General features: G+C 66.0%; 2 protein-coding genes across 2 annotated transcripts in view; both read right to left on the bottom strand.

Moving 5' to 3' along the window:
* Nucleotides 1-552: 552 nt before the first annotated feature.
* Nucleotides 553-26,318, bottom strand: part of PDE2A (phosphodiesterase 2A) — a 32,370-nt gene continuing 6,604 nt past the window's right edge. The window contains 36 exon segments of the mRNA XM_040534197.1: nt 553-5,086; nt 5,088-5,132; nt 5,368-5,386; nt 5,389-5,433; nt 5,436-5,464; nt 5,526-5,530; nt 5,611-5,652; nt 5,891-5,921; nt 5,923-6,001; nt 6,277-6,376; nt 6,502-6,573; nt 6,752-6,798; nt 7,853-7,913; nt 7,915-7,942; nt 8,041-8,163; nt 8,268-8,301; nt 8,304-8,337; nt 8,456-8,578; nt 9,046-9,123; nt 9,246-9,358; nt 9,872-10,049; nt 10,174-10,252; nt 10,367-10,430; nt 11,337-11,376; nt 11,477-11,588; nt 11,715-11,845; nt 11,969-12,037; nt 12,125-12,186; nt 12,308-12,386; nt 12,847-12,899; nt 12,993-13,152; nt 13,268-13,327; nt 13,556-13,611; nt 14,938-15,047; nt 16,314-16,402; nt 17,681-17,770. Of these exon segments, the coding sequence (XP_040390131.1) occupies nt 4,000-5,086; nt 5,088-5,132; nt 5,368-5,386; nt 5,389-5,433; nt 5,436-5,464; nt 5,526-5,530; nt 5,611-5,652; nt 5,891-5,921; nt 5,923-6,001; nt 6,277-6,376; nt 6,502-6,573; nt 6,752-6,798; nt 7,853-7,913; nt 7,915-7,942; nt 8,041-8,163; nt 8,268-8,301; nt 8,304-8,337; nt 8,456-8,578; nt 9,046-9,123; nt 9,246-9,358; nt 9,872-10,049; nt 10,174-10,252; nt 10,367-10,430; nt 11,337-11,376; nt 11,477-11,588; nt 11,715-11,845; nt 11,969-12,037; nt 12,125-12,186; nt 12,308-12,386; nt 12,847-12,899; nt 12,993-13,152; nt 13,268-13,327; nt 13,556-13,611; nt 14,938-15,047; nt 16,314-16,402; nt 17,681-17,770 (3,627 nt within the window). The 3' untranslated portion in view covers nt 553-3,999.
* LOC121057702 lies at nt 2,241-3,603 on the bottom strand. Its single transcript, XM_040532273.1, has 2 exons — nt 3,386-3,603; nt 2,241-3,335 (listed from the first exon to the last, which is right to left on the bottom strand). The coding sequence occupies exons 1-2, from the start codon at nt 3,521-3,523 to the stop codon at nt 2,241-2,243; spliced, it is 1,233 nt and encodes a 410-aa protein (XP_040388207.1). The 5' UTR covers nt 3,524-3,603.

The raw sequence follows: 26,318 nt of genomic DNA on the forward strand, positions 1-26,318 counted from the left end.
ATCCCATCCCATCCCATCCCATCCCATCCCCATCCCCATCCCCATCCCATCCCATCCCATCCCCATCCCCATCCCATCCCCATCCCCACACCTAGCACACTTTGCACACTTTGCACACCTTGCACACCTTGCACACCCAGCCCTCCACTCTGCCTCGCACCTTTCCTGCACATTTCCATTTTTTTTTTACCCCAGGATGAACCTGCACAAGGATTTGGGTGCCCACACTAGCTGTCCCCAACCGGGGCCCAATCCCGCTGCCCCACACTGCCCCCGTGGTCCTGCTGCGGCCAGGGGGAGCTGCTGTCCCGGGGGGGTGCCCTGAGGGACCCACACCACAGGGACCCGATGTGGGGACACCTCGGGGTTGCAATGGAAAGGGGGACGGGGACACATCCGGGTGACACTGGGGGGGGCACAGGAGAGGGAGCCCCTTGGATGGGAGAGGGGGCTCGTGTCCCATACGTGAGGTCCCATACGTCCTGGTGCCACTGCACCCTGGGGGGACACCCCCCCCCCCCCACCACAGAGCATTGCCATGCCACGGGGAGATCGACGTATGAAATTTATTAGGAAAACCAAAACCGACCAAAAAAATAATACCAAAGAAGAGAGAAGGAGGGGGAGGAGGAGAAGGAGGGGAGAAGGAGAAGGAGAAGGAGAAGGAGGAGGAGAAGGAGAAGGAGAAGGAGAAGGAGAAGGAGAAGGAGAAGGAGAAGGAGAAGGAGAAGGAGAAGGAGAGAGAGAAGGAGGAGAGGAAGGAGAAGGAGAAGGAGAAGGAGGAAGAGGAGGAAGGAGGAGAAGGAGGGATTAGGATTAGGAGAAGGATGATTAGGATTAGGATTAGGAGAAGGAAGGAGAAGGAGAAGGAGAAGGAGAAGGAGAAGGAGAAGAGAAGGAGAAGGAGAAGGAGAAGGAGAGGGAAGGAGAGGAGAAGGAGAAGGAGAAGAAGAGGAGAAGGGGAAGAAGAAGAGGAGGAGAAGGAAGGAGAAGAGGAGAATGAAGAAGAAGGAGAAGGAGAAGGAATAGGAGAAGGAGAAGGAGAAGGAGAAGGAAGAGGAGAGGAGAAGGAGAAGGAGGAGAGGAGAAGGAGAAGGAGAGAAGGAGGAGAGGAGAAGGAAGGGAAGGAGAAGGAGAAGGAGAAGGAGAAGGAGAAGGAGAAGGAGAAGGAGAAGGAGAAGGAGAAGGAGAAGGAGAAGGAGAAGGAGAAGGAGAGGGAGAAGGAGAAGGAGAAGGAGAAGGAGAAGGAGAAGGAGAAGGAGAAGGAGAAGGAGAAGGAGAAGGAGAAGGAGAAGGAGAAGGAGAAGGAGAAGGAGAAGGAGAAGGAGAAGGAGAAGAGAAGGAGAAGGAGAAAGAGAAGGAGAAGAAGAAGGGAGAAGAAGAACCGTCTCCTGCTTGGGCCCTGTCCGCAGCGCCCGGGCAGGAGGCGCCGAGCCCAGCAAACCAGCGCAGCGAGAGGAGAGGACCGAGAAGCCGGAGGAGGTTTCGCACGCTCACACACCCGTGCACACCGTGCACACACGCTGGTGAGCCAGGCACGCATGCCCATGCCCCAGGGTAGGCGCAGGGGCAGGAGCGGGGCCACGCACACACACTGGGGACCAGCTGGGGGGTGCCCATGGCACTGGCCATCTCACACCCGTGGGACACGTGGCCGGGGACACCTCCAGCTCTGCCTGGCAGGATGCTCGTGGCACGGCCCGGGTCATGGTGCCCACCATCGGCAGCCCACGCGTGGCTTTAGGAGGCTCCAAGCATCCCCGGGGTGGTGGTAACGGCACCTCGGTGGCACGGCTGTGCCGGCGTCACGGAGACCGAGCTGGCACTGGGGATGTCCATACAAATCAACCCCCAGCGTGCACACAGAGTGGGCGTTTTGCATCAAAACGTGGTTTCTCGCCCCAAAAGAGGGGCTCTGGCAGTGCCCGGTGGGCACGGGGCCTCGGCGGTGCGCACGGCTGCCAGCGGGGACGGGCACGGTGCCGCCGGCGGGGATGGCACGCGCTGGCTTTCTCCTATATCGGTTTGGGTTTGGTTGGTTGGTGTTTGTCTGTGTGGTTTTTTTTTTTTTTGCCTTTGGGGTCTGCTCCTTCCCGCTGGTTTCGTCGCTCCCTGCCCCGCGGCGGCACGGGGAGGGAGGCAGGAGGCTGGGGGGGGGGGGTCTCGTAGGCGAAGCGATCGGCCAGCATCCGCGGGGAGGGTCTGCGCGGGTCCTGCCGGGGGCTGGCCAAAGCGTCTCTCTAAAGGCAACTCCGAGGAGGTAAGGCAAAATGAATGCAGTTCGTTGGGCCCGGCGCCGTCTCGGCTTTGGGGTCTCCCGTGGCTCCCCCAGGCACACGTGCACACACCGAAGCAGACGGCTCGTTGCTTAAAAGAGAAACGGCGAGGGGGACGCCAGGGTGGGCAGCAAACGGCCCTTGGCCACCCCACAGCACCCCATGGCCATCCCACAGCCACCCCATGCGCCCCATGGCCACACCACGGCCACCCCCATGGCCATCCCGTGGCCACCCATGGCCACACCACGGCACACGCCCCCCCCCCCCCCCCCAGGGCTCTGCACCACCAGCTTGACCCCACAGCTGTTTGGGGTGGCTCTGGCTTGGGACATGGAGCCGGGGCTGAGGCCATGGGGATGGCTCAAGGCACCCCCAGGGCTCTTTGCTGGGCTGCCGGAGCAGGGCAGAGCCCCCGGGATGGTGGGCGCCGGGCACGGTGGGCTGCAGGCGGGGAGGGAGCACGGGGAACCGGCGGTCAGTGGGGCAGGAGGGAGCACGGGGGACCTGAAGGGTCTGTGCACGGCCAGAGGGACCACAGGGGGCACCACAGGTCATGCACAGTGATGTGTAGGACCTGAAGGACCTGGGGAGGCCACCACAGTCTATTATGGACGGTGGTCTGTAGGACCAGGGGGACCACCACAGCCCATGCACAGCAGTCTGTAGGACCATGGGGACCACCACAACCCATGCACAGCAGTCTGTAGGACCAGGGGGACATGGAAGGATGGCAGTGTCCATGCATGGCAGTTGATGGGACTGGAGGGACCACGGGACATTGGCAGGGTCCATGCACGGTGGTCTGTGGACAGAAGGGACCACGGGGTGCTGTTGGGGTCCACACGCAGCAATCTGCAGGACCAGGGGGACCTCACGACATTGGCAGGGTCCGTGCGCAGCAGTCAGTGTGGCAGGAGGGCCACGGGGGCCAGAGGGCCATGCAGTGCCTGCGGGGTCCATGAGCAGTGGTCTGTGGGATCGTGGAAGGGTGGCGGGGTCCGTGCATGGACATTGATGGGACTGGAGGGACCATGGAAGGGTGGCGGGGTCCATGCATGGCAGTGATGGGACTGGAGGGACCACGGGACATTGGCAGGGTCCATGCACGGTGGTCTGTAGGACAGAAGGGACCACGGGGTGCTGTCAAGGTCCATGCACAGCACCCAGGAGGACGGAGGGACGCAGGACACCGGCAGGGCCCCACGCATGGCCAGAGGGACCAACGGGGGGCCATCACAGCCCATGCAAGTGGTCTGTAGGGCCAGAAGGACCAGGAGATGCCCTCATGGCCCATGCATGGCAGTCCGTAGGACCAAGGGACCACGGAGGCCATCAATCCATGCTCTGTAGGACTGCAAGGACAGCAGGAGGCTGGCAGGGTCCACGCATGGCAGCTGACGGGACCAGGGGGCTGCGACCAGCAGGGACCATGCATGGTGGTCTGCGGGATCAGAGGGACCGTGGGACACCAACAGGGTTCCATGCATGGTGGTTTGATGGACCAGAGGACCATGCAACACCAGCAGGGTCCATGCACGGTGGTTGATGGACCAGGGGACCATGCACACCAGCAGGGTCCGTGCATGGTGGTTTGAGGACCAGAGGGACTATGCAACGCCGGCAGGGTCCATGCACGCTTGGTAGGACCAGAGGGACCACCAGAGGCCCCACAGCCACGCACACAGTCTGTAGGACCAGAGGGACCACCGGAGGCCATCGGTCATTGGGGTGGTCTGTAGGGCTGGAGGGACCACGAGAAGATGGCAGTCCCGGGGGGTGGCGGCGCTGGGGGTCCCTCAGCCCCCGGGTGCTGGTGCAGGGCGGTGGGGGGACCCAGGGGGGTCAGGGGGGGGACGTGGGCAGAGTGAGGTGCGGGGCTGGGAGCACCCCGGTGGCCGTGCGCGTCCTGCTCCCGGTGCCACCTCCTGCCGCTGCCCTCACACTCCGAAAGCCGTGGTTTGTCCCCAAACCATCCCATTGCATGGAGGGGGTGCTCTCGCCCTCTGCTCTCCTTTGGGGCCACTCGGACACAGGGACAGTGGCCGTGGCACTGTCCCCATCCCTCTGGCGTGCCCGGACCCCAGGGGCTCCAGCATCGGAGCGAGAGCCCCCCAGCACCCCCATCTCCCCCACCCACAAGTGCTCCCCTCGCCTGCCCCACGCCGTCCCTGCATCCTGCTGGCCCCCACAGCCCCGTTTTCGGGGACAGCCCGCCTGGAGGTGCTCGGAGGGGTTCCCAAACCCTCCCCACCTCCAGCTGCAGAGGAAAGACGTCCCCATTGTCAGCCCGGCGGGGACACCAGGGTGGCACCAGCAGCCTGAGGCACAGCCACCCCCGACCCCACGCTGTCCCAGGCGCCACCAGGCAGCGAGCCCACAGCCAGCAGAGCCCGAAGAAGGGGTCCGGTGACCAGAGCGGGGGGCACCACGACCCACAGTGGCACCAGGGCAGGGACGGAGCTCGCCGTGCCACCGCGGAGCCCCCAAAGTCCCCCTCGCCCCCCCCCCCAAGATCAGGAGGAAGGGGCTGCAGGGCTGCGGGGTTGGGGTCTCTCCTCTCCATCACCACCTCCCCCTGGCCCCGGACCCGGCCCGGCCCCGGCCCGGCCCCGGCCCCCCCCCCCCCGCCCCCGGCTCTCACTCGGCCCCCGACTCGGGGTGCCCCTCGGCGTCCAGGCACCCGTTCATTTGGGCGTCCGGCGCTGCGGGTCGTACTCCTCGTCCAAAAGTCCAGGGAGTTGTTGCTGGGCAAGCCGCGGATGGTGAACTTGTGGGACACCTTGGTCCACTGCTCCGGTTGCTGGCCCCCTCTCGTACAGCTCGGACGCCTTGGGGAAGAGGTCCTGCAGCAGCCTGGAGGGGGGGGGGGGGGGCACAACCCCTCAGCACGGGGGTTGGGGGGGGGGGACCCCACGCCGTTCCCCGCTGCTGGAAAACCCCCAAAATCCTGCAGGGTGCTGTGCCCGGCGCCTCCCCCACCCTGGGACGCTGCAGGGGGGCAAAGGGAGGGCTTCTCCGCCCCACCCTTACCCCCCCCCCAAAATCCCCCTGGGGGTAGCTGATCGGGGCGGGGGGGGGGGGGGCTCACTTGTAGATGGGCATGGCGAGTGCTCCATGAAGCTGATCTGCAGCTCGGGGATGTAGGCTTTCTCCGGTCCATCATCTCCAGCGGGCGGTGCCCATGGCTTTCTCTACAGCACCAACACGGGGGGGGGGGTGTCAATGCACCCCCTCCACCAGGAAAACCCCCGCTGAGCCCCCCATCTTCATCCGAGCTCCCCCCCCCCCCCGGCGCGTGCCAAGCGCTGGAGAGCTTCAGCCCCCTCCCCACTACCAGGTCTCCCTGGGAGAAGAACTCCTTGTAGATCAGCTCCTGCAAGGGACAGGCTGTCACCACGGGGGGGGGGGAACATAACCATGGGGCCCCCTCCCTCCCACCCCCCCTCTGGCCCCCTCCCCGTGGGGGACGCAGCTCCGGGTCCCGCAGGGTGCAGGGGACGTCCCTCGGGGGGGCTGGTGTGGTCCCCTGCTGGTGCAGGCACCCGGCACGGGGCAGACCCCGGGGACAAAGTGGGGGGGTGGGGTTTTGGGGAGGGGGGGTCCCCGCTCACCGCGATCTTCCTGGTGGTCTTCCAGCCTTGGTCTGGTCGGAGGGTCGCAGGACGTCATCAGCAGGCAGAGCAGCAGGCTGTGGTGCTGCTTGTTCTTGGGGTCGTAGCCGACTGCGGGCAGGGCGGGGAGGGGGGGGGGGGTGTCAGGTTTGGGGCTGGGGGGTTCAGCACGGACCCCCACCGCCCCCAGGAGAGTGCTCTGGGGACAGCCAGGACCCCCCATGCCATGCCCCACAGCCTCGGTGGGACGAGCCCCTCCCAGCACCCCAGTGCCAAACCCCTGGGATGCTGCACGGTGCCCCCAAGGCCAGCCTGCCCTGTGCCCCCCCACCCCACACCCGGGGACAACTGGACACCCCAGGAGGGTCCCGGCAGCCCGTCCCCACCTTCTGCCATCTTCTGGAGGTCCTTGAAGATGCGCAGGTGATGGGCCAGGTCGGTGGCCAGGATGATGTCCCGCATGAGGTCCAGCATGCGCTGGTAATCCTGCAGGGCCCAGAGGCTGGCTCAGCACCCCAGCAGCAGCACGTGGCACGGGGGGGGGGGGGGGGGGCGGCGGGGAGGCTCGGGGGGGGGTTGGGGGGGGTGGGGAGGACACGGGGGGGGCTCACCTTGCGGGAGAAGTGGTCGAAGATGGCAGCCTGGCTGTTGAGGATGGCGATGGCCTGGGCGAAGTGGTGCCGCTGCGGGAGGAGCGGGGAGGTGGCGGGGGGGGGGGGGGAAGCGCACGGGTGGGGGCATCGGCACGGCCCCAGCGAGACGGGGGAGGGGGCAGCCACTGCCACCACCCCCCACCCCCAAAAAAAAGCCACCTGGGTGCCAACGTCCCCGAAGGGGGGAGCAGGGCGGGGGGACACTTACCTCCATGACTGAGCCCTCCGAGCTGTACAGTGCGGCAGGACGGATTTCTGCGAGTAGGAGCATCGGGGGTCAACCTGACGCTCACCTGACCCTCACCCCGACCTAATCCTGCCCCTAAATGTGCCCCTAACCCTAACGCTAACCCTGACCCTAACCCTGACCCTAAGCCTAACACTAATCCTAAACCAAATCACATCCCTAACACCTAAACCTAATCCTAACCCTAACCTTGACCCTAACCCTCACCATAACACTAAACCTGACCCTGATCCTAAACTTAACCCTGACCCTGACCTAACCCTAACCCCTAAACCTAACCTAAATCTATCCCATAACCTTACTCTAACCATAAGCCTAAACCCTAACCCTAAACAGTAACCCTGACCGTAACCCTAACCCTAACCTTAACCCCGAACCCTAACCCCTAAAACCTAACCCTTAACCCCTAACCCTAACCCAAACCCCAACTAACCCTCCCTAACCCTGACCTAACCCTGACCTTAAACTCTAAACCTAACCCTAACCCCAACCCTAACCCTAACCCCAACCCTAACCCTAACCCTAACCCTAATCCTAACCCTAACCCTAACCCTAACCCTAAACCTAACCCAACCCTAACCCTAACCCCTAACCCTAAACCTAACCCAACCTAACCTAACCCAACCTAACCCTAACCCCAACCCTAACCCCAACCCTAACCCTAACCCTAACCCCAACCCTAACCCTACCCAACCCTAACCCTAACCCTAACCCTAACCCTAACCCTAACCCTAACCCTACCCCAACCCTAACCCTTACCCCAACCTAACCCTAACCCTAACCCTCCCCTAACCCCTAACCCTAACCCTAACCCTAACCTAACCCCAACCCTAACCCTAACCCTAACCCTTACCCTAACCCTACCCCTAACCCTAACCCTAACCCCAACCCTAACCCTAACCTAATCCTAACCTCGACCCTGCCCCTGCCCCTAACCTGCCCCTGACCTGGGCCGTCCCAGCTCAGAGCATGCCCCATCTTCACCATTGGGTGAGCCCCCCCCAACCCCGCGGCGTCCCCGTGCCCCTCTCCTCGCGCCCCGTCCCAGCGCCGTGCCGGAGCTCACCGAGGCCACCTGGAAGGAGTTATTGGTGCCCCTGTGGTCCAGGTCGTGGCACATGCAGAGAGATGAACAGGGCGAAGATCTCGATGCTCTGGGGAGGGGGGGGGAGGAGGGAAGCTGAGGCAGACAGGAGGGCAGGGAAGACCCGGGGGGGGGGGTTGGGGGGGTTGGGGGGTCCCGGCCGTACTCCAGGTAGTTGACGAGCTCCAGGTTCTTGTAGAGCAGGTAGCAGAAGTGGGAGACGGAGAAGGCGTGCATCCAGTTGTGGTACGGGGGGTCGCGGTAGCCCTTCTTCACCATCAGGCAGAACCTGGGCGGGGAGGAGGATGGGTGGGGGGGGTGAGGAGGGGGCTTCTCGCCCCAGGGACCCCGCAGGAGGGCAGGGTCCCCCCCCCCCCCCGCCCCGACCCCCACCTGGTGAGCGTCTGGCGGTCCATCTTGTAGGTGTGATGAAGTTCATGTCCTGCAGCATGCTCAGGATGGCCTGCGGAGGGGACGGGGGTGGGCAGGGGGTGTCCCCGCGTCCCCCTCCTCACCCGGGGGGACCCTGACCGTGGTGGCCGTTGGGGACCGCCCCCCCCCCCCCCCCCCCCAGCCCTCACCATGGAGGTGTCGTCCTCGGGCAGGGAGCGCGGCGTGTAGGTGAAGCTGGCGAAGTTGGGGTCGATGGTGGCCACGGGCTGGATGCCCTCGCTCAGCAGCTTGGTGTACTCGTCGTCCGACACCTGCGTGGCACGGGCACAGCTCCCAGGGTGTCCCCAAATGTCCCCTGGGACACCTCAGCCAGCACTGTGGCACGGGCACAGCACGCACAGTGTCCCCAAATGTCCCCTGGGACACCTCAGCCAGCACCATGGCACGGGCACAGCACCCAAGGTGTTCCCAAACGTCCCAGGGTGTCCCCAGATGTCCCCTGGGACACCTCAGCCAGCACCATGGCATGGGCACAGCTCCCAGGGTGTCCCCAAATGTCCCCTGGGACACCTCAGCCAGCACCATGGCAGGGCACAGCGCCCAGGGTGTCCCCAAATGTCCCTGGGACTGATGCCAAGAACCCCAACCGCTCGGCCATGCTCTCTGCCACCCCACTCCCAGGGCACCACGCTGACACCGGGGGGTCCCAGCCAGCAGGGGACCCTGTCTCGTGCTGGGGTGTGGGGGTACATCGCCATCCCGGGGGGGGACACCTCACCTTCATGTGGTACATCATCATCTCGTTGGCCAGGTGGCTGCGGTACTGCGCCTCGTTCACCTTCTTGTACAGCAGGGACTGGGGGGCAAAGGGGGGCCGTGGGTGCGCTGGGGGCGAGCACCCCCTCTCCGGACACGTCACTGGTCCCCTCGTGTCCCCTCCCCAAGGCGGGGACCCCCAGGGGACCCCCCGGCACTCACGTGGGCGATGCTGATGCCGCAGTAGATGGAGAAGGCGGTGGCCAGGTCCTCGTCGAACTTGCTGAACCAGGGCCCGTTGATCTTGTTGACCAGCTCGGCCACCCCGATGACCTCTGGGGACACGGCGGGGTCAGGGGGGGTGGGTTGGGACCCCCCCCCTTTCCCCCCCCCGGCATAGGGTTGTCACCACGTGCTGGGGGACAGTGCTGTGCCCAGGGGGTGGGCTTGGGGACCGTGCGATGAGCTGGGGACAGGATCGTGTCCATGTACTGGGGACAATGCAATGCTCTCGTGCTGGGGACAGGATCGTGTCCGTGTGTTGGGGACAGGATTGTGCCGATGTGCTGGGGACAACGAAATGCTCTTGTGCTGGGGACAGGACTGTGTCCATGTTCTGGGGACGAGACCATGTCCACGTTTTGGGGACAGGATCGTGTCCGTGTGCTGGGGACAGGATTGTTTCCATGTGCTGGGGACAATGCAATGCCCTCGTGCTGGGGACAGGGCCGTGCGCCTGTGCCGGGTGACAGGGTCGCATCCACACCCTGGGGACGGCGCTGTGCCTACGTGCTGGGGGACAGGACTTCCCCCTGTACTGGGACCAGCAGGGTGCCCGCCGCCCTCACCCTGGCTCTCGTTCTTGATGGGGAAGCAGAGGATGTTCCTGGTGCGGAAGCCGGTGCTGTCGTCCACCCCGCGGTAGAAGAGCGGGTGCGAGTAGGCGTCCTTGATGTTCAGGATCTTGCCGGTGGTCGCCACGTGCCCCGCGATGCCCTGGTCGGCGGGGATGCGGATCTCGTAGCTCTGTGGGCACGGAGAGGCTTGGAAGCAGCCGACACGACCCCGAGGGGGGGGGGGGGGGGGACGGACCCCCCCCCCCCCTAAAATCGGGCTGCTCGCCCCCGCAGCGCCCCGCAGCCCACCTCACCTCGTCATCCACCACGCCGCCGTCGAACACCTTGGCCACCAGCTCGTGGCTGAGGCGGTCCAGCAGGAACACGGAGCATCTGCAAGAGGCCACTGCGGCACTCGCACCCGCGGGACCCTCCCCCCCCCCCCCAGGGCGCCCAGGGGGATGCCGTCCCCCCGTGTCCCCCTCCCCGCGTGGGGTCCCCGCTCACATCTCGGCGTTGCTGAGGTTTCGGGCTTCCGTGATGATCTCCTGGAGCAACACGGAGACGTCGTCTGCAGCGGGGGGAAGGGTTAGGGGGGCGCCGGGGTGAGGGTGCCCCCGGGGCAGGTCTGCAGGCAGGGAGCCCCCAGACCAGGGGGAAGCCCCCAGCCATGTGTGTAATAAGGGGGGGGGGGGGGGGGTCTCTGCTCAGTCTGCAACAAGTGCTGTGCATGCAGCAGGGTGTGTGCACACAGCAGTGTGCATTGCACCACGGTGTGCATGCTCATGCAGCAGTGTGCATGCGTGTGGCACGTGTGCATGCAGTGGTGTGTGTGCGCTTGTGCAGCAGTGTACACGCATGCATGTGGCACATGTGCATGCAGCTGTGCGCGTGTGCTTATACAGCAGTGCGTGCATGTATGCAGCTCGCTTGCATGCATCATGGTGTGCGCACACGTGCAGAAGTGCGTGCAGCCATGCAGGTGCATGCAGCAGGGTGTGTGTGCGTGCCGCTCTGTGCGCATGCAGTGCTGCACGGGCATGCAGCAGGCCACTTGTGTGCAGTGGTGCATGCATGCAGAAATTCGTGTGCTCACAGCAGGCACACGCTGCAGTGCACGCACGCATCCAGCAGCATGGGTGCATGCAGCAGCGTGCACGTGTGCATGCAGCTGCACGGGTGCATGAAACGGTGCACGTGCAGCAGTGGCTGTGCTTGTAATGGTACGTGTGCATGCAGCAGCGCAGTGTGCGTGCGCACCGCTACGTGCACGCAGGGCTCTGTGTGCGCACGTGTGCATGCGCACCCGAGCAGCCAGTTCATGCACCCGCTGTGGTGCTCAGGGGTGCCCTCCTGCGACCAGCAGGGTTAGGGCTGGTGGCGCACAGCCACGTCCCCCCAGGCAGGGGACCGGGGACCCCCGGTGCCACTGTCACCCGGGTGAGCGCCCACCCACGGGTGCTCCCCGGGCACTTACCCAAGTGCGTGAACAGGTTCTTCGCCACCTGCAGCAGGGCCTGGTGGGGACAGAGGGGACATCATCAGCGGGCGGGGGGGGGGGCCACCCACGGGTGCCGTGCAGCCAGGCGGGGGCCGAGGGGGTGGGGGACGACTCACCTGGCACTCGCACTTGAGCTTCTGCTCCTTCTGGAAGGCCAGCGTGCTGGTGAGCACCGTGGAGGTGTAGCAGAAGCAGTGCTGGATCTTGTGCTCGTCCCGCTCCGTGTAGCTGGGGGACGGAGCCCCGGGGGGGGGACAGGACACCAGCTCAGCGCCCCGTCCCTGCCCCCCCCCCCCCCCAGAGGGAAAGGGGGGGGTGAGGGACGGATCCTGACGCCCCCCGTCCCACCCTCACCTCTCGCCGCTCAGCTTGTTGAAGGCGCAGGCCAAGGCCACCACCTGGGAGGTGGCGCGGCTGATGACGGGGACGCAGAGCATGGAGGTGACCTCGGTGCCCAGCATGCTGTTGAGCTGCTTGTGCTCCTCCTGCGGGGGAAAAGGATGGGGGGGGGGGGGGGGCGGGGGGGGCAAGGAGGGGGGGGGGGCGGGCAGGGTTCACCCCCAGCCCCCAAGGGTGTCCCGTGGGGCTCGGGTCCGTGGGGCACCCACCTCGCTGATGTCCTTCAAGGTGATGGATTTCTTGTCCTCCACCACCTGCCCCAGGCGCCCGAAGGTGAGCTGTTGGCAGAGGGGGGGGCTGAGACGTGGCAGGGGGGGACACACCAGCACCGCCCCCCCCCCCTCGGGGCACCGTGTCCCCAAAGCTGGCACCCATGGGTGCCCTCACCGAAAGCTGATCTCCTCCTCGAGGACGCGGTCGCCCACACCTGCAAGAGATGGGGCCACGGGGCTGAGCTGCTGGGGGGGTGCCGTGACCCGGGGGGGGGGGGGGGGGGGTCTAGGACACTTGGGGGATCCAGGACATGGGGGGAGCCCGGCTGGGGGCACCCACCTGGCAGAAGAGCTGGTGGTTGTCCTCCGAGACCAGCAGGAGGCAGCAGCACAGCGACTGGGTCTCCTGCTTCAGCTGGGGGGGGGGGGTGAGGGCAGCGGTGGGTGCTCCAGCCCCCCCCCCGAGGGCAGGATCCGGCCCCTAACCCATGCCCAGAGCACCCCTGTACACCCCAGAGAGGGGGGTGCCCTCCTACGGCCTCCCCTGGGGCTGGGCGCGTTAACCCTGGAGCCTACTGATGGCACCCCAAGGGCTGTAACGCCCTGGCGTTACCGAGGGCTGGGGGGGGGGCTGAAAGCAGGAGCCCCCGCGCCGTCTCCTGCCCATCCTTGTGCCTGGGGTGGCACCGTTAACTCTGGAGACTAGTGATGGCTCCGAGGCCGTTCACTCCGCTCACTACCGACGGCTGTGCGGTGATGCCCGGGGCGGGGGGGGGGGGGGGGGGTTGGGGGGCTTTGGGCTCACTTTGGGGGCTTTGCTTTTTGGCACGGCAGGGGCAGGGGGTGCGGGGGGGGGGGGGGGGGCAGCTACTCACGTAGTTGATGACCTTGAGCTGCAGCGAGGCCGCATCCAGGTCGTACAGCTCGCCTGCAAGAGGGGCGGCTCAGCGCCCTGCCCGCACCCTGCCCGCTCAGCACCCACCGCCCCCCCCCCCCCGGCAGCCCCCCCCCCCCCCCTCACCGCAGAGCTGCAGGATCTTGCAGTCCAGCTCGCTGTAGCTGCTGTCGGGAGCCTTCTCGGCCTTGGCCAGGGAGGTCTGCGAGGAGCTGGTGGACAGGCTGACCTGGGGCCAGGGCTGCAGCTTCTGCAGAGCCTGCACGCGCCGGTACGCCACCTGGGTCTGCGGGGTGGGGGGGTGTAAGGGACCGGGGAAGGGGGGGCAGGGGGAACGTGGCACAGGGGACGGGACCGGTACAGGTGCCAGGAGCCGCCGCGGTGGGGCTGGGATCACTCACGTGCCGCTCCAGCGCGCTCAGGTTCTGCTCGTCCGAGTCGCTCAGGTGGCCGCAGTGCACCTGGGGGGACAGCGGGAGGACCCTGGTGGCCGGGGCAGGGCGCGTGGCAACCCCCCCCCCAGCCCCGGGGTGGAATCGGGTTCGGGGAGGAGAAACGAGGCTTTGGTGGCATTTCCCGTGCGTTTTGGGTCGCGGCTCAGCATCTGCCCCCGGCCTGGGTCCCTCGTGTCCGGGGGTCCCGAGGGGTGGGACGCGTTATGGGACAGCCACGCCCGTCCCCGTGCTCACCAGGATGACGCACACCACGGCCCCGCTGTCCTTGTCCACCAGCGGGATGATGAGCACTGCAAGGAGAGAGCGGGCTCAGCCCCGGGTGGGTGCTGGAGGGGTGGCGCCGACCCCTCAGATTGTGTCATCCCCCCCCCCCCCCCCCCATGCCCCCCTGCCCCCCGTGCATGCAGCCCTCCGGTGCCCACCCACCCGCACGCCCCTGCCCCACCACGCCTGCCTTCATCCACCTCTCGTGCGCCCCCTCCCAGCCCTCCTGTCACCCACCCACCCACCCTATGCTGTCCCCTCCCGTCCACTTCTCCACCCACCCACCCAGCCCCTCTCCCATCCACCCACCCACCCCATGCCCAGCCACACAGCCCCCACCCACACACCCATCCACCCGCCCACCCCTGTGCCCACCCATGCAGCCCCCGTCTGTCCACCCACCCGCTCACCCACTCTCCCAACCACCCACCTTCCCACGCGCCCACCCATCCATCCACTCATGCATCTGTTCTCCCATCCATCAATCCACCCCCTACCCATTCTCCCATCCATCCACCTACTCTCCTATCCATCCATCTGTCCGCCCACCCATCCCTCCACCCATCCACCCATCCACCCATCCACCCATCCACCCATCCACCCATCCACCCATCCACCCATCCACCCATCCATCCACCCATCCACCATCCACCCATCCATCCATCCACCATCCATCCATCCCTCCATCATCCATCCATCCATCCATCCATCCATCCATCATCTCCATCCATCCACCCATCCATCCATACATTTCTCCATCCATCCACCCATCCACCCCTCCATCCATCCATCCCTCCATCCATATCCATCCATCCATCCATCCATCCAACCATCCATCCATTTCTCCATCCATCCACCATCCATCCATCCCTCCATCCATCCATCCATCCATCCCTCCATCCATCTCCATCCATCCATCCACCCACCCATCCATCCCTCCATCCATCCCTCCATCCATCCCTCCATCCCTCCATCCATCCGTCCTCCATCCATCCATCCACCCACCCACCCATCCATCTCCATCCATCCCTCCATCTATCCGTCTCCATCCACCTCCATCCATCTCCATCCATCCATCCATCTCCATCCATCCCTCCATCCATCCCTCCATCCATCCCTCCCTCCATCCCTCCATCCATCTCCATCCATCCATCCACCCACCCATCCATCCCTCCATCCATCCCTCCATCCACCCCTCCATCCATCCACCCACCCATCCATCCCCATCCCTCCCTCCATCCCACCCATCTGTCCCCCCCACCCACCCCTCCACCCCCCCTCACCCCCCTACCCGTTGCCCACCCCATTCCCATTGCCCCCTCTGCCCGCACCCAGCCCCGTGCAGCCCCCACCTTGCGTGCCGGGGGCGAGGGGCGCAGCCAGGGGGCCCAGCTGCCGGCCCTGCAGCTCGGCGGGGGGCAGCCCCCCGCACTCCACCCGCTTCTGCCTCCGCACCGCATCCCTGGGGGCACAGGGGCACCCTGAGCCGCCCCGGCGAGGCCAGGCAGGGGGCCTCCACCCCCGTGCCCCCTCCTGGAGGCCGCTTTGCTCCCCGCCTCTGTTGGACCTCCCCCCCCGTGCCGTGTCCCCCTGCTTCGCCCCCGCTAAGGGACCCCCAGTGAGTGGGGGGTGGCGTGGGGTTGGGAGAGCTGGGGGGGCAGCAGCAGGGCTCACGGCCCCCCCCCCCCCCACCCATGGGGGCAGGTAGGCTGTGGGGGTGTGGGCAGCCCAAAAAAATTGGGGGGGAGTGGGGGTAAGAGGGTGGGGAGGGCACATGGGGTGCAAGCGATTGGGGAGGGCTTGGGGTACGGGAGGGGATGTGCGCAGGGATTGTGCATGCGTGTGCATGGGGTGTGTGTGTGCACACAAGGAGTGTGCATGTGCAGAGTGTGTGTGCATCTGCATGCTGCATGTGCGTTGTGCGAGTGTGCATGTATGTACATGGTGTGTGCGTGCGTGTGCACAGTGACTGTGCAGGCATGTGCATGCATGTGCGCATGCAAGTGCATGATGTGTGCATGCATGTGCACATGCACAGTGAGTGTGTGCATCTGCACGCTGCATGTGCATTGTGCGTGTGTGCCTGTGCACACTGAGTGTATATGCATGTGCATGGGGTGTGCGTGCACGTGCACCGTGTGTGCGCATGTGCATGCTTCATGTGCACGGTGCATGTACGCTTGCACATGCATGGTGCATGTGCACAGTGTGTGCATGCATGTGCATGGTGTGCGCACACACATGGCAGGCGGAGGGGTGTGCACATGCACAGGGTGCGTGTGTGCACACTGCGTGTATCTGTGCATGCGTGGCTAGGCAGTGCATGTGTGTGGATGTGTGTGCAAGGTATGTGTGTGTACACACGTGCACAGGGTGTGTGCATGCGTGTGGCTCGTCCCAGACCCGCAGCCCAGCAGGACTTGCAGTGGGGGGCCGGGGGCGCACAGCACAGCCCGGGGTGGCCCAAAGGCCCCCACAGCCCCAAACCCACCACTGGGGGGGGGGGGGGGGGGGGGCAGCAGCAGCTCCGCAGGAGGGGCTGCAGCAAACCTCCTGCCCTGGGCACACGCGTGTGCACAGCACCCACACGCGCGTGCACAGCACCCACACCCCCTGAGCTGCTCATCCAGGAGAGCCTGGTGGGGTCTCGCATCCCCTAAGAGGCTGCAAGTGGGGGGGGGGGTCACGGTGGGGGTCCCCCTGCAGAGGGGTCCATGGGGGGGCTCACCTGAGCTTCCCCTCGGCGGGCAGCTCGTGGGGGGGGTCGTCGCAGGTCAGCCGGGTGTCCCCATCCAGCAGGTAGATGTAGACGTGCTCCTGGAGGGGGGCAGTGGCACCACCGTGAGCCCCCCACCCACCCCACCCCCAGCCTCAGTGCACTCCTGTGCACAGGGTACGCGGCAGGACACGGCACCCTGCGTGGGGCTGGGGGCTGCTCCCCTGCAGCCCTCCCCCGGCTCTGCAAACCTCTCAGACCCCCCCCCCCCCCCAGGCAGCCCCCCGGGATTGGCACGGCGTGCCTCGGTTTCCCCAGGGGCGTTTTCCAGGAGCTCCGACAGCCTGCGGCGGGCAGGATTGAAGCAAAGGGCCCCCAGCGCCGGCACGGGACCCCAAAACCTCACAACGCGTGGGAAGAAGGCGGCAGGGACGCGGCGGTGGCAGCGGAGCCGGCACCAGGCGGCCCCGGCACGCTCCAGCACCCAGGGGCGGGGGGTCAGGGGAGGGAGGGAAGGGTAATTCACGGCAGCAGCGGGCGATGAAATCCCATTATCGGCTGCCAACGCGGGAGATAACGCGCGTGTCACCGCGGCGGGGTGATTTAATGCTGCGGTGCCGCGGACGCGTTAGGGGCCGTGGCTCCGGGTTCGTTCCGCGCCAGCCGCTCCCTGTCTGATGGCCCCGAGCTGCCGGAGCCCTCGGCGGCGGGCGAGGGCCGGGCTCAGCAGACTTTCCGGGCCGAGGGTTTCAGCGATCGCGCGTTCGGCGCCCAGAAGTAACGCCGGAGGCAGGCGGGGAGGGACGGGGACGCGCGGGGAGGAGAGCGCCAGGATCCCGCGGGGATGGAGCAATGGGGGAAACTGAGGCAGAGCCGGGGGCAAGGGGGGAGTTTTGCTCGGCTGGGGCACGGTGCTGGCATGGTCTGCGCGATGCCTGGGGTGCCAACAGCGCCCCGGGGCCACCAGCACCCCAGGGCCACCAGCACCCCATCACCGGGCACGCCAGCACCCTCCAGCCGCAGCACGGTCCGACCCCAAAAACAGCACAGGGGCTCAGCCCCGGGACCCGGTCCCCTGGCAGTGCCACCTTCTGCGGCCAGGCTGGGTGACAGCAAGGGGACAATGAGCTCAGGGGTCCTGCCGGTTCGGGGCAGGGGGGGGGGCTCAGCACCGCTCCCTCTCCGCTATCAGCAAGGGTCCAGGGGGGGGACATTAGCACAGGTCATGCTTAAAATGGCAAAGAGGAGAGCGCCGACGTGTGGCTCAGCCCCAATATTAGCCAGCAGAGAATCCACCCCCTGCAGGGAGCTCACGGATACCCATCGAAGCCCAGTGCCCCCCCCCCCCGCCCCCAGCACCTCACGGGGTCCCCACCTACCACTTTGGGCAGCAGGGAGAGGACGGCATCGCGCAGGGCGTCCCGCAGGCTGGAGACGTCGATCACGGCCCCCAGGCTCAGCAGGGCGTCCTGGGGAGAGAGCAGACACGGGGCGGGGGGGGGGGGGGGGGAAGGGGACGGGGAGGGGGCTGAGGTGGTCACCGCTGCGATGTCACCAACGTCACCACAGTGGGGTTTTTTTCCCCTCTGGACCCAAAATCCCGACCAGGTGGCGCTGCCTCCCTGGGGGGGGTGCACGGTGCCGGGGACACCCCAGGGGGACGGGGACAGGAGCCGGGCGCCACCTCACTGCAGAGGGCTGCTGGGGGGGGGCCGGTCACCCCTTTTTTTGGGTGCCCCTGTGACCGTGCAAATGGCCATCCTGCCATATTGGGGCATACTGGGAGCACTGGGCAGGGGAGCACCCCCAACACGTGGTGTGACACGGGGCTGGCACAGCAGGGTGACACGGGGAGCCACACGTAGCCGGGTGTGAGCCCTGCTGGTGTCTGCTCGGACCAGACCAGCACCAGCACCACACCAGTGCCTGCCCCAGCCCCGCCAGCACCACACCAGCGCCGGGCGGCAGCAGCAGGGCGGCCGCGTGCCGATAAATCCAGAGCCGGGTCCCCCGCGCTGCCCCCGGCCGGCTTTATTTACGCCTTTGATTTCTTTGCATGAATAAAAACGACCCGAGCCTGCTCCTGCCTTTCACAGCCCCGACTGCCAACGCAGCCGTGGAATTTTAAAGAAGAGCCAGCAGCTTTTGTGGGCACCGAAATCTGGCAAAGCCCCCGAGCACCACGCACTGCGCCACCCCCCCCCCCCCCCCCCCCGAAGTGCACGGTGAGGGCACGGCGTCCCTCTGGCCACCCTGGGCTGGCCGCGGTCCCCGATCTCCCAGCACTTGTCACAAACCCCAGGCGGGGGTCGCGCTGTGCCCCGGGCACCACCGGTGCAAACTGGGGCTCCCAAATTCCTCCTGCCCCAAGCAGCTGATGGGATGGGGTGCACGGAGCGGGGCTGGAGCTGCGATGGTGGGGTTTGGGGAGGAGGGGGCTGAAATTGTCCCCTCGGCAGGGACACCCAGCCCCGTGTCCTTCCTTCTGGAGCAGTGTCACCAAGGGGGGGGTCTGGCTGTCCCCATACCGTGTCCCCAAGGCACAAAATGAGGCTGAATGGCACGGGGTGCACGAGGGGAGAGGAGAACTCCGGCTGCTCCCGGCTAACGCGGCAATAAATTGACCCGGGGAAGATGAACCGGGAGGGAGGAAGGGGAGGAGAGCGGGGAGGAGGGGAAACAAAGAGCTCGTACGTGCCGAGAGCTGGCGGATATGTCCCAGGAACAGCCCCGCGCAGGAACAGGGGACACCGGGAGCAGCCCCGACACGCACGCGTGCGCCTTGCACGACCGCCCACAGCTCCCCGCTGCGCTGGGCATCTCCAGGGCTTGGGGGGTGCTCCGAGTGCTGGGAGCCAACCCAGTTTTTTGGGGGGAGAAAACAGCAGCAAAAAGCTCCCGAGCTCGAATCCCGTTGCAAACCGGCACAGCCCCGTGTTGCCCCCCGGGGCCGTGCGCCACCCGCCCGCCCCGCAGCGTCCTCGGCGGGGAATCCGGCGCCGGTGGGAGCTGAAGATTTGGGCTCTGGCTGTGATTCCAACAGGGCTGCATCTCCAGCCGCTCACTAACACTGGAGACACATGCACTGTAGAATACAGCCAGGCCTCGACCGGGTGCCCGGGCGGCCGGCCGCGTGTGCCCGGCATCCCCGCCGCGCCGGGGGGGACGAGGCAGAGCCCGAGCGGGACCAGAACGGGTGCTGGGGGGCCGGGGGAGCGGGGCCCAAAGCCATTTGTCCCCTCCCAGGAAAGCCACGGCGGTGGCACGACGGCGCGGTGACAGACGGGCGCCGGCGAGGTGGCAGCTGGACGCAAGCAGTGGCTTTAAAAGGGACGGGAATCCGCCCCCCGCAGCCACCCCCCCCGGCCCCCATCCGCGGGGTGGAAAAAAGCTGCAGGAGCTATAAAAAAAAAAAAAAAAAACCAAAGGCCAGCAGAAAGCCAGGTGGGGCCGTTTGCGGAGCGGGGGCACCCCGCTCACCCTGCTCCCAGCAGGAGGGGGGGGGGGCGGGCATTTGTCCCCCTCCCAAGCCCAGGGCATCGCCACGCTCCCCGGTGCCGCGCCGCGGAGCTCCGCGCCCCTCTGCGCCCCTGCCCCGTGCGGGGCCAGCATTGAATTTCTTGCCATAAATAGTACTTGTGGTGCTGGGCCCCCCCCCTGCTGCTGGCCCCCCCGGCCCCGCTGGGGCCCTGCTGTCAGCTTTGTTTATTGCCTTTGCTTAATTGCCGTGCTCGGGAGCCGACGCAGCACGGCGCGCACCCTCCTGGGCGCCAAGGGCTTGGCCCCCCCAACCCCGCTCTGCACAAACCTGGAGGGGGCCGTGGGGGGGGGAGGGATTAACCCCTATCCCCCCCCCCAAAATAAATCCTTCTCCTTCTGTGGGGTGCAGTGATGAGTGTTGGCCGGGCAGGGGACGAGCATCTTGGGGCCGCCGTGCGAAATGGAGGGGACACGGATGGGGAGGGGGCTCGTCGTGTCTGTCCCCCCCCCCCGCCCCCAGCCACATCCTGCACCATGTGCCATGATTAGATCCCCCCTGCCCGGTTATGGGGATGGGATTTTTGTGAACATGCCCCGTTGGGTGCCCTAAGAGTGGGACAAAACACCCCTAAACGCCGGGGACGATACGGAGCGGCTGAGCCCTGCGGGAGCGCCTGGCTCCATCCTGCGCCGCCCACAGCACCCCCACGGCATCCCTGCCGGATTGATGCTGCTCCCAGCCCGGGCTCCAGGCACGCACCCCTGCCAGGGAGCTAATTACAGGGCTAATTAAGCTGCGGGGCCTGGCAGGAGGAGGCTGTGTTGGCACAGCCCGGCGCCCTCCTGCAGTGCAACGCTCGACAGCCCGGCGGTGGCACGGGGCCATCGGCCACCCCGTCCCTGCCGCTGGGACCCACCGGGGGGGCTCATCCCCAGCCCCGGCCCCGTGCACACCGGGGCTGGGGACCAAAAACCCTTGTCCTTCCTCCAGCCCGGCTCTCTCTCGAGTACCAACGCTTCCCGGGGGTTAATTAACTTTGTGGAGCCAGGGAAGCGCGGCGGAAAGCCTGGGCGGGGAGAGGTTGCGATTCCCAGCTGTCGGAGCACGGCCTGGTGCCCTCATCCCCAGGGCTGCGAGCGGAGCAGCCCCTCGGAGAATGCCTCCTGCAGGGGGGGTGCGAGGGGAAGGACCATTTTTTTGGAGACGCAGCCCCCCCCCCCCCCCCCAGCAGCTGTGCACAGAGGAGAAGCCGCCTGCCTGGGACAGCAGCACCTCCCCAAAGAGCCCACAAAACCATCGGGGTCCCAGCCCTGGCGTGCGTCTGTGTCCTCCCCCCCCACCAATAAAAAAAAAAAACAACATTGTAATGGTGCCAGGGTGGCAGGAACGGGGACGTGGGGGCAGCATGGGGGGGGGGCAGGCTGGGTGTCGGGGGGACATGGAGCTGTGGGCAGCGGCTTGGGGTGTCCGTGGTAATGGGGTGATCCCCCCCGCGGCTCTGCAACCCCCCCCTCGGCTCGCCCAGCCTGGCCAGGAAGGGGCCCCCCCACCCGGTACAAGCACCCCAGGAGAGCGAGGGGCAATTAAATCTCCATCAGCTCCTTGGGGGATTCATCAACGGGGCTGTGCCCTCAGCAGGGCTCTGTTCGATATCGCAATTAACGGGCTGGATGATGGAGAGGAGCTCACGAAGCCGGTTCACGGGGAGGGGATGGGCCCACCACGACCCCAAGCACCTTCCTTTGGGGGTGCCGGGAGCTTTTGGGGGTCCGTGCCCCCTGCCCACCCCATGTCCCAGCTCCCGCTCGGCCGGCACGCAGCCCCCCCGCAGGGCGGCGAAGCGCCGGAGCCGTATCTGCCCCCCCGTTTCTCGGCGGAGCCACGGGGTGATTAATGAAGCCATTCATCTCGTTAGGGTAAGCAATCTGTCTGCGCCGACACAAGCCAGGGTGCAGCCACCGGGCAGGAGCGCTGCCGCCCTCGGCCACGGCGTCGGCATCCAGTGCCGGCACCCCACATTCCTCCCCAGGGGGGGGGAAGCACCAGGCAGGTATTTGCCCCCTTTGTAGGGCTGGGGATTCATCGGTGACTGGGCAACAAAAATCCAGCAATTTTGGAGAGGCGCCACCGCGCTCTGCCCCCATTTACCCGACCTCCCCCCCGAGAGTGGCAGCACCCAGCACCCTTCCCTGCACGGTGCCGGGCGGGCAGCAGGGGCTGGTTGGGATTACTGGGACCACCCCATCCTTGCCCCATCCTGCCCGAATTCGCAGCCTCCTCCCGCCCCACGGGGATGTTGACGGAGCACCGCAATCCCGTCCTGGCCGCCTTCCTCTCTGGAGGGGGACGAGGACAACCACCTGGGTGCAGCAGGACACAGGTGCTGCGGGGCCTCCTGGCACCCCCTCTCGCTGTGGGGGGGCTCTCAGGGCCTGCACCCCCTCCCTTGGCCCCTGGGACCCCGCTATGCCGGGAGAGTGGTGCCAGCACCGGCGAGCACTGCGACGCGGGCACTGCTCCCCGCCGGGCTCCTCTGCCAGCGAGGGGAAACTGAGGCACCCCCAGGCCCTGGGTTTGCAGCGGGGCTGGGTCCTGCCCCATGTCCAGCTGACAACGGGGCTGGGGTCCCGCATGCAAGGACGGCGAGAGCGTCCCCATTGTCCCCCATGCCTCTTGTGCACACCTCATGTGGCCATTCGCTTCTGGCACAAGGATGTCGCCCGGCACCGCCAGCAGCCAGGGGCAGGCAGGAGACGTTTGGTCCTGGTCCCCGGTGCTGTGCTGGTGGTGGGTGCACCCTGGCCAACCTGCGCGAGCACCCATGGGTGCTGGCTCCCAGGAGCTCCCCGAGCCTCGGGCAGGGAGCCGGGGGGATCTGCTCCCCGTGCCACGAGGCCGGCAGCCTCCGCCAATATCCTCCCGGTGGGGCCGAGAAACCTGTAGCAAATTAATTATTTTCTGGCTGAATTTTCAGCCCAGCTTTTTTTTCGGTAAAGGCCGCGAGTAAATGACTCCCCGAGCCGCCGGCAGCTTGCCGGGCTCGTGGTCACGGCAGCGGGTGGCGGAGCTCCGAGCCCAGCTCCCGCTCCGTGCCGGCACCTGCCCCTCGACCGGGAATGCATCCACCTGGGGACGCGAGGGAAATGGTCTCAATTAATTTGTAAGTGGATTAGTCAGGGCGCATTAGCCCCCCCGCGTGAACGATCGCCTTGAGGATGCGAGCGGACAGCGGCCGACCTCCGCTCCCCGAGCCAGGGAAGGCAAAATGGAATTAGGGCCGCGGGGCCGCCGAGCCCTTGCCACCTCTCCAGCCCACACTGGGTGCCGTTGGCACGCTTGTGCCCCCCCCACCGGCCCTATAACAGGTCCTGGAGGGATGGCAAGGCTGGGAGCCACCAGCCTGGGAGCCGTGGGGGCTGCTGGTGGGGTGGGAGCGGGGGGGGGCACCAGGCATTTTTGGAGAGCTGCACACGAAGGGGGTAGAGTCGCGGTGCTGGCCAGATTTGGGTCGTGTTTGGTGGGGCTGGAGCCCGGCGGGAGCAGCAGGGGCTGGGGGTGGGCACGGAGGAGGGAAAACCATTGGGAATCTCGCTGCTGCCTGCAGCACGGGGCTGGGAGGGTGACACGGAGCCGGGGGGGACAAGGTGGCACGCAGCAGGGCCCCAGGGGCACCTGGGGGACATCTCCTCCCCTCCAGGACCCTCCGGCACCACCGTGAGCACGAGCATCGTGCCAAGCATCCCCTCCCTGCCATGCCACACACACTGCTGGCCAGGAACAACACAGCCCTTTGCACCAGGCTGGCTGTCATTGCACTGGGACATGTGTGTCCCCCCCCCAGCAGCTCCAGGAACAGCCGAGACCCCCCCCTGGAGCCCCCCGGCCAAGCCCCGCTGCCGGCTGCCAACCAACCCCCAGCGCCCGCGCCGCCCTTCCCAAGCATCCGCGGAGCAATCTGGCGGCGTTAAAAATATCCAGTGATTCAGGCAGCTCGCCCGTCCCCCCCCCCCCTTGCCTCGAGGCTGCCGAGCCCCCCGGCCACGCTCCCCCCGGGGCTGCCCCCCGCCGCCCCCCCCGGGTGAGGTTAAATATAGCCCCGGCGCCGGGTGCTGGCAGCACGGAGCTCACGCCGAGCTGCTGCGTGGCGTGGGCAGCCTGGGGCACCACGAGCCCTCCCCAGCCCCGTTTTAGGATCCCCTGGGGCCGGATCCTTGCCCTGCCCCATAGTCTGTATCAACAGGGCATGGGGCAAAAATGGGGCAAGGTTCTGCCCAGGTGCACAGGCAGTGAAAGGAGGAGGGATGGAGGGATGGAGGGACAGATGGAGGGAGAGAGGGGTGGAGGGGTGGAGGGACAGATGGGGAGGAGGGAGGAACGGAGGGACAGAAGGGTGGAGGGGACAGAGGGAGGGATGGAGGGACAGGGATGGAAGGACAGCTGGAGGGAGGAACGGAGGGACAGAAGGGTGAAGGGATGGAGGGAGAGGAGAAGGAGTCGGAAGGAGGGATGGAGAGAGGGGGAAGGATGGACAGAAAGAGGGAGGGAAGGAGGGAGGGAGGGTCAGAAGGATGGAAGGATGGATGCATGAAAGCATGGAGAGATGGACAGGTTTGGAGGGATGGATGGAAGAAGGGCTGGAGGGATGGAAGGACGGATGCATGGAGGGATGGAGGGACGGATGGACGCAGGCTAGGAGGGACAAAAGGAGGGAGGGAGGGAGGGAGGGAGGGATAGAGGCTAGGAGGGACAGAAGGAAGGAGAGAGGGATGGAGAGCGGGTGGAGGGATGGAGGGGAGGGGTGGGGGAATGTATTCATGGAGGGCTGGAGGGACAGGATGGAGGGATAGAGAGGGGCAGAGGGACAGAGGGAGGGAGAGAGGGATGGAAGGAAGAAGAGATGGAAGGAGAGGGCGTGGAGAGATGGAGGGAGGGTTGGAAGGACAGAGGAATGGACGCATGGAGGGGCAGATGGAGGGAGGGATGGAGGGAGGGGAGCTCTACCCAGCCCCGGATGGCAAGTCATCCATCTGTCCATCCGTCCATCCGTCCATCCCTCTGTCTGTCCATCCACCCATCCACCCGCCCGTCCGTCCAGCCGTGCCTGCAGTCGTGGCTGAGAGCAGTGCTTTCGGTCGCAAATTACATTGGTTTAATCCAATCAGGCAGCAACAACCTGCAACCCGAGGTAGCCCCTAATTACCTCATCCTTTATATCGGGCTAATGAGTGTAAACGGGAAGGAAACACTTCTGGGATATCTCTTATATCCCAGATGTTATTTTGCCCGGGGTCCTGGTGCAGCAGATAGATGAGGAGCTCGGCACCGTTGGCAGGTGCTCAAGAGCACGGAGCCGGCCCCGGCCATCGGCACTGCTGGGCTGGGACCTGGGGCTGGCACTTCCCTGGGGCTTGTACCCACACCCTGTGGGATTAGCCAGTCCCTACATGGCCCACAGCCCTGCTCCATCAGCACCACGCTGGGATTTAGTGCGGATGGAGGACTAAAAGGGCCGTGGTGAGCCCCTCTGCCCCTGATCCGGGCTCGCTTGAGCCCGCTGCACCTAACCAGCACCTTACCCACCGCCAAGCAGGCACAAAGAGCTGACTAACTGCACCAGCGTGAGCCGTTTGCTTCTCCTTAAATAGCACTTTAAGAGGCATTTCAGGTGCTCTTGCTCTATTAGCGAGTCCCAGCTGACGAGGCTGCAATATAATCACCGTTCAGCCGGGCTGAGAGCTGGCGCGGCAGCGTGGTGCAGGGCGCACGGTGGGCAGCCAGGCCCGTGGCCACAGCAGTGCACACAGGGAGGGGGCACGGGGGGGCTGCACAGGGCACAGGGAGGCTTGCACAGGCAGTGTGCACGGGGCTGTGCACACAGTGTGTTTTGCACAGGTGGCACGCATGGGGTGGTTGGCACAGGGTGGGTTGTGCAAGGGGCGCGCATGGAGCAGTGCGCACGGGGTGGTTTGCGCAGGGTGGTTTGCACAAACAGTGTGCATGGGGCCCTTTGCACCCCAGTTTCCTTTTTTTTTTGTTTTTTGTTTTTTGTGACAGATTCAGCTGGAACGGCTCTCCCTGGGGAGCACACGGGGGTGGTGGTGGGCGCCCAGCGGGGTGCTCCCCAGCCATCCCCGTGCACCCCGCATCGCGGCCGGCCCGGCCACGGCCGCATCCCTCCACCCACAATGGGCCAGCGACGGCCCCGCTGATAAAAAGGGGCTGGAGTCAAGGCCGCTTCCTGTTGATGTACCATTGTCAGGCAGGACAAACGGCCCGGGGACCGCGGCCGTCGTCCTCCTCAAGGATTTCCCGTCACCCAGAACATCGCGGCCTTCTTGGAACAACAGCCCCGCAGGGCTGGCAAAAATACTCGTGGCTAATTAGCTGCTGATAAGAGCGGGGCTGGAAAAGGGCTCGGGATTTCTCCCGCAGCAGCAGCAGCAGCAGCAGCTCGGCCAGGGAAGGGAAGGGAAGGAAGTTGTTACTCGGGCGGTAAACAAATTGCGAGGAGCAGATAAATGGCTTGTCAGAGCCCC

This window comes from Cygnus olor, chromosome 1, assembly GCF_009769625.2.
Source record: "Cygnus olor isolate bCygOlo1 chromosome 1, bCygOlo1.pri.v2, whole genome shotgun sequence".
Classification (NCBI taxonomy): Eukaryota; Metazoa; Chordata; class Aves; order Anseriformes; family Anatidae; genus Cygnus; species Cygnus olor.

What these genes read in the sequence shown, in the direction of transcription:
- LOC121057702 (XM_040532273.1), bottom strand. Translation starts at nt 3,523, where the DNA reads ATGGGCTGTGATGGCCCCCCGTTGGTCCCTCTGGCCATGCGTGGGGCC. An exon ending in TTCTGTCCTACAGACCACCG is followed by an intron (nt 3,336 to 3,385) that starts TGCATGGACCCT and finishes CCATCACTGCCA; the next exon opens with TGCATGGACCCCGCCACCCT.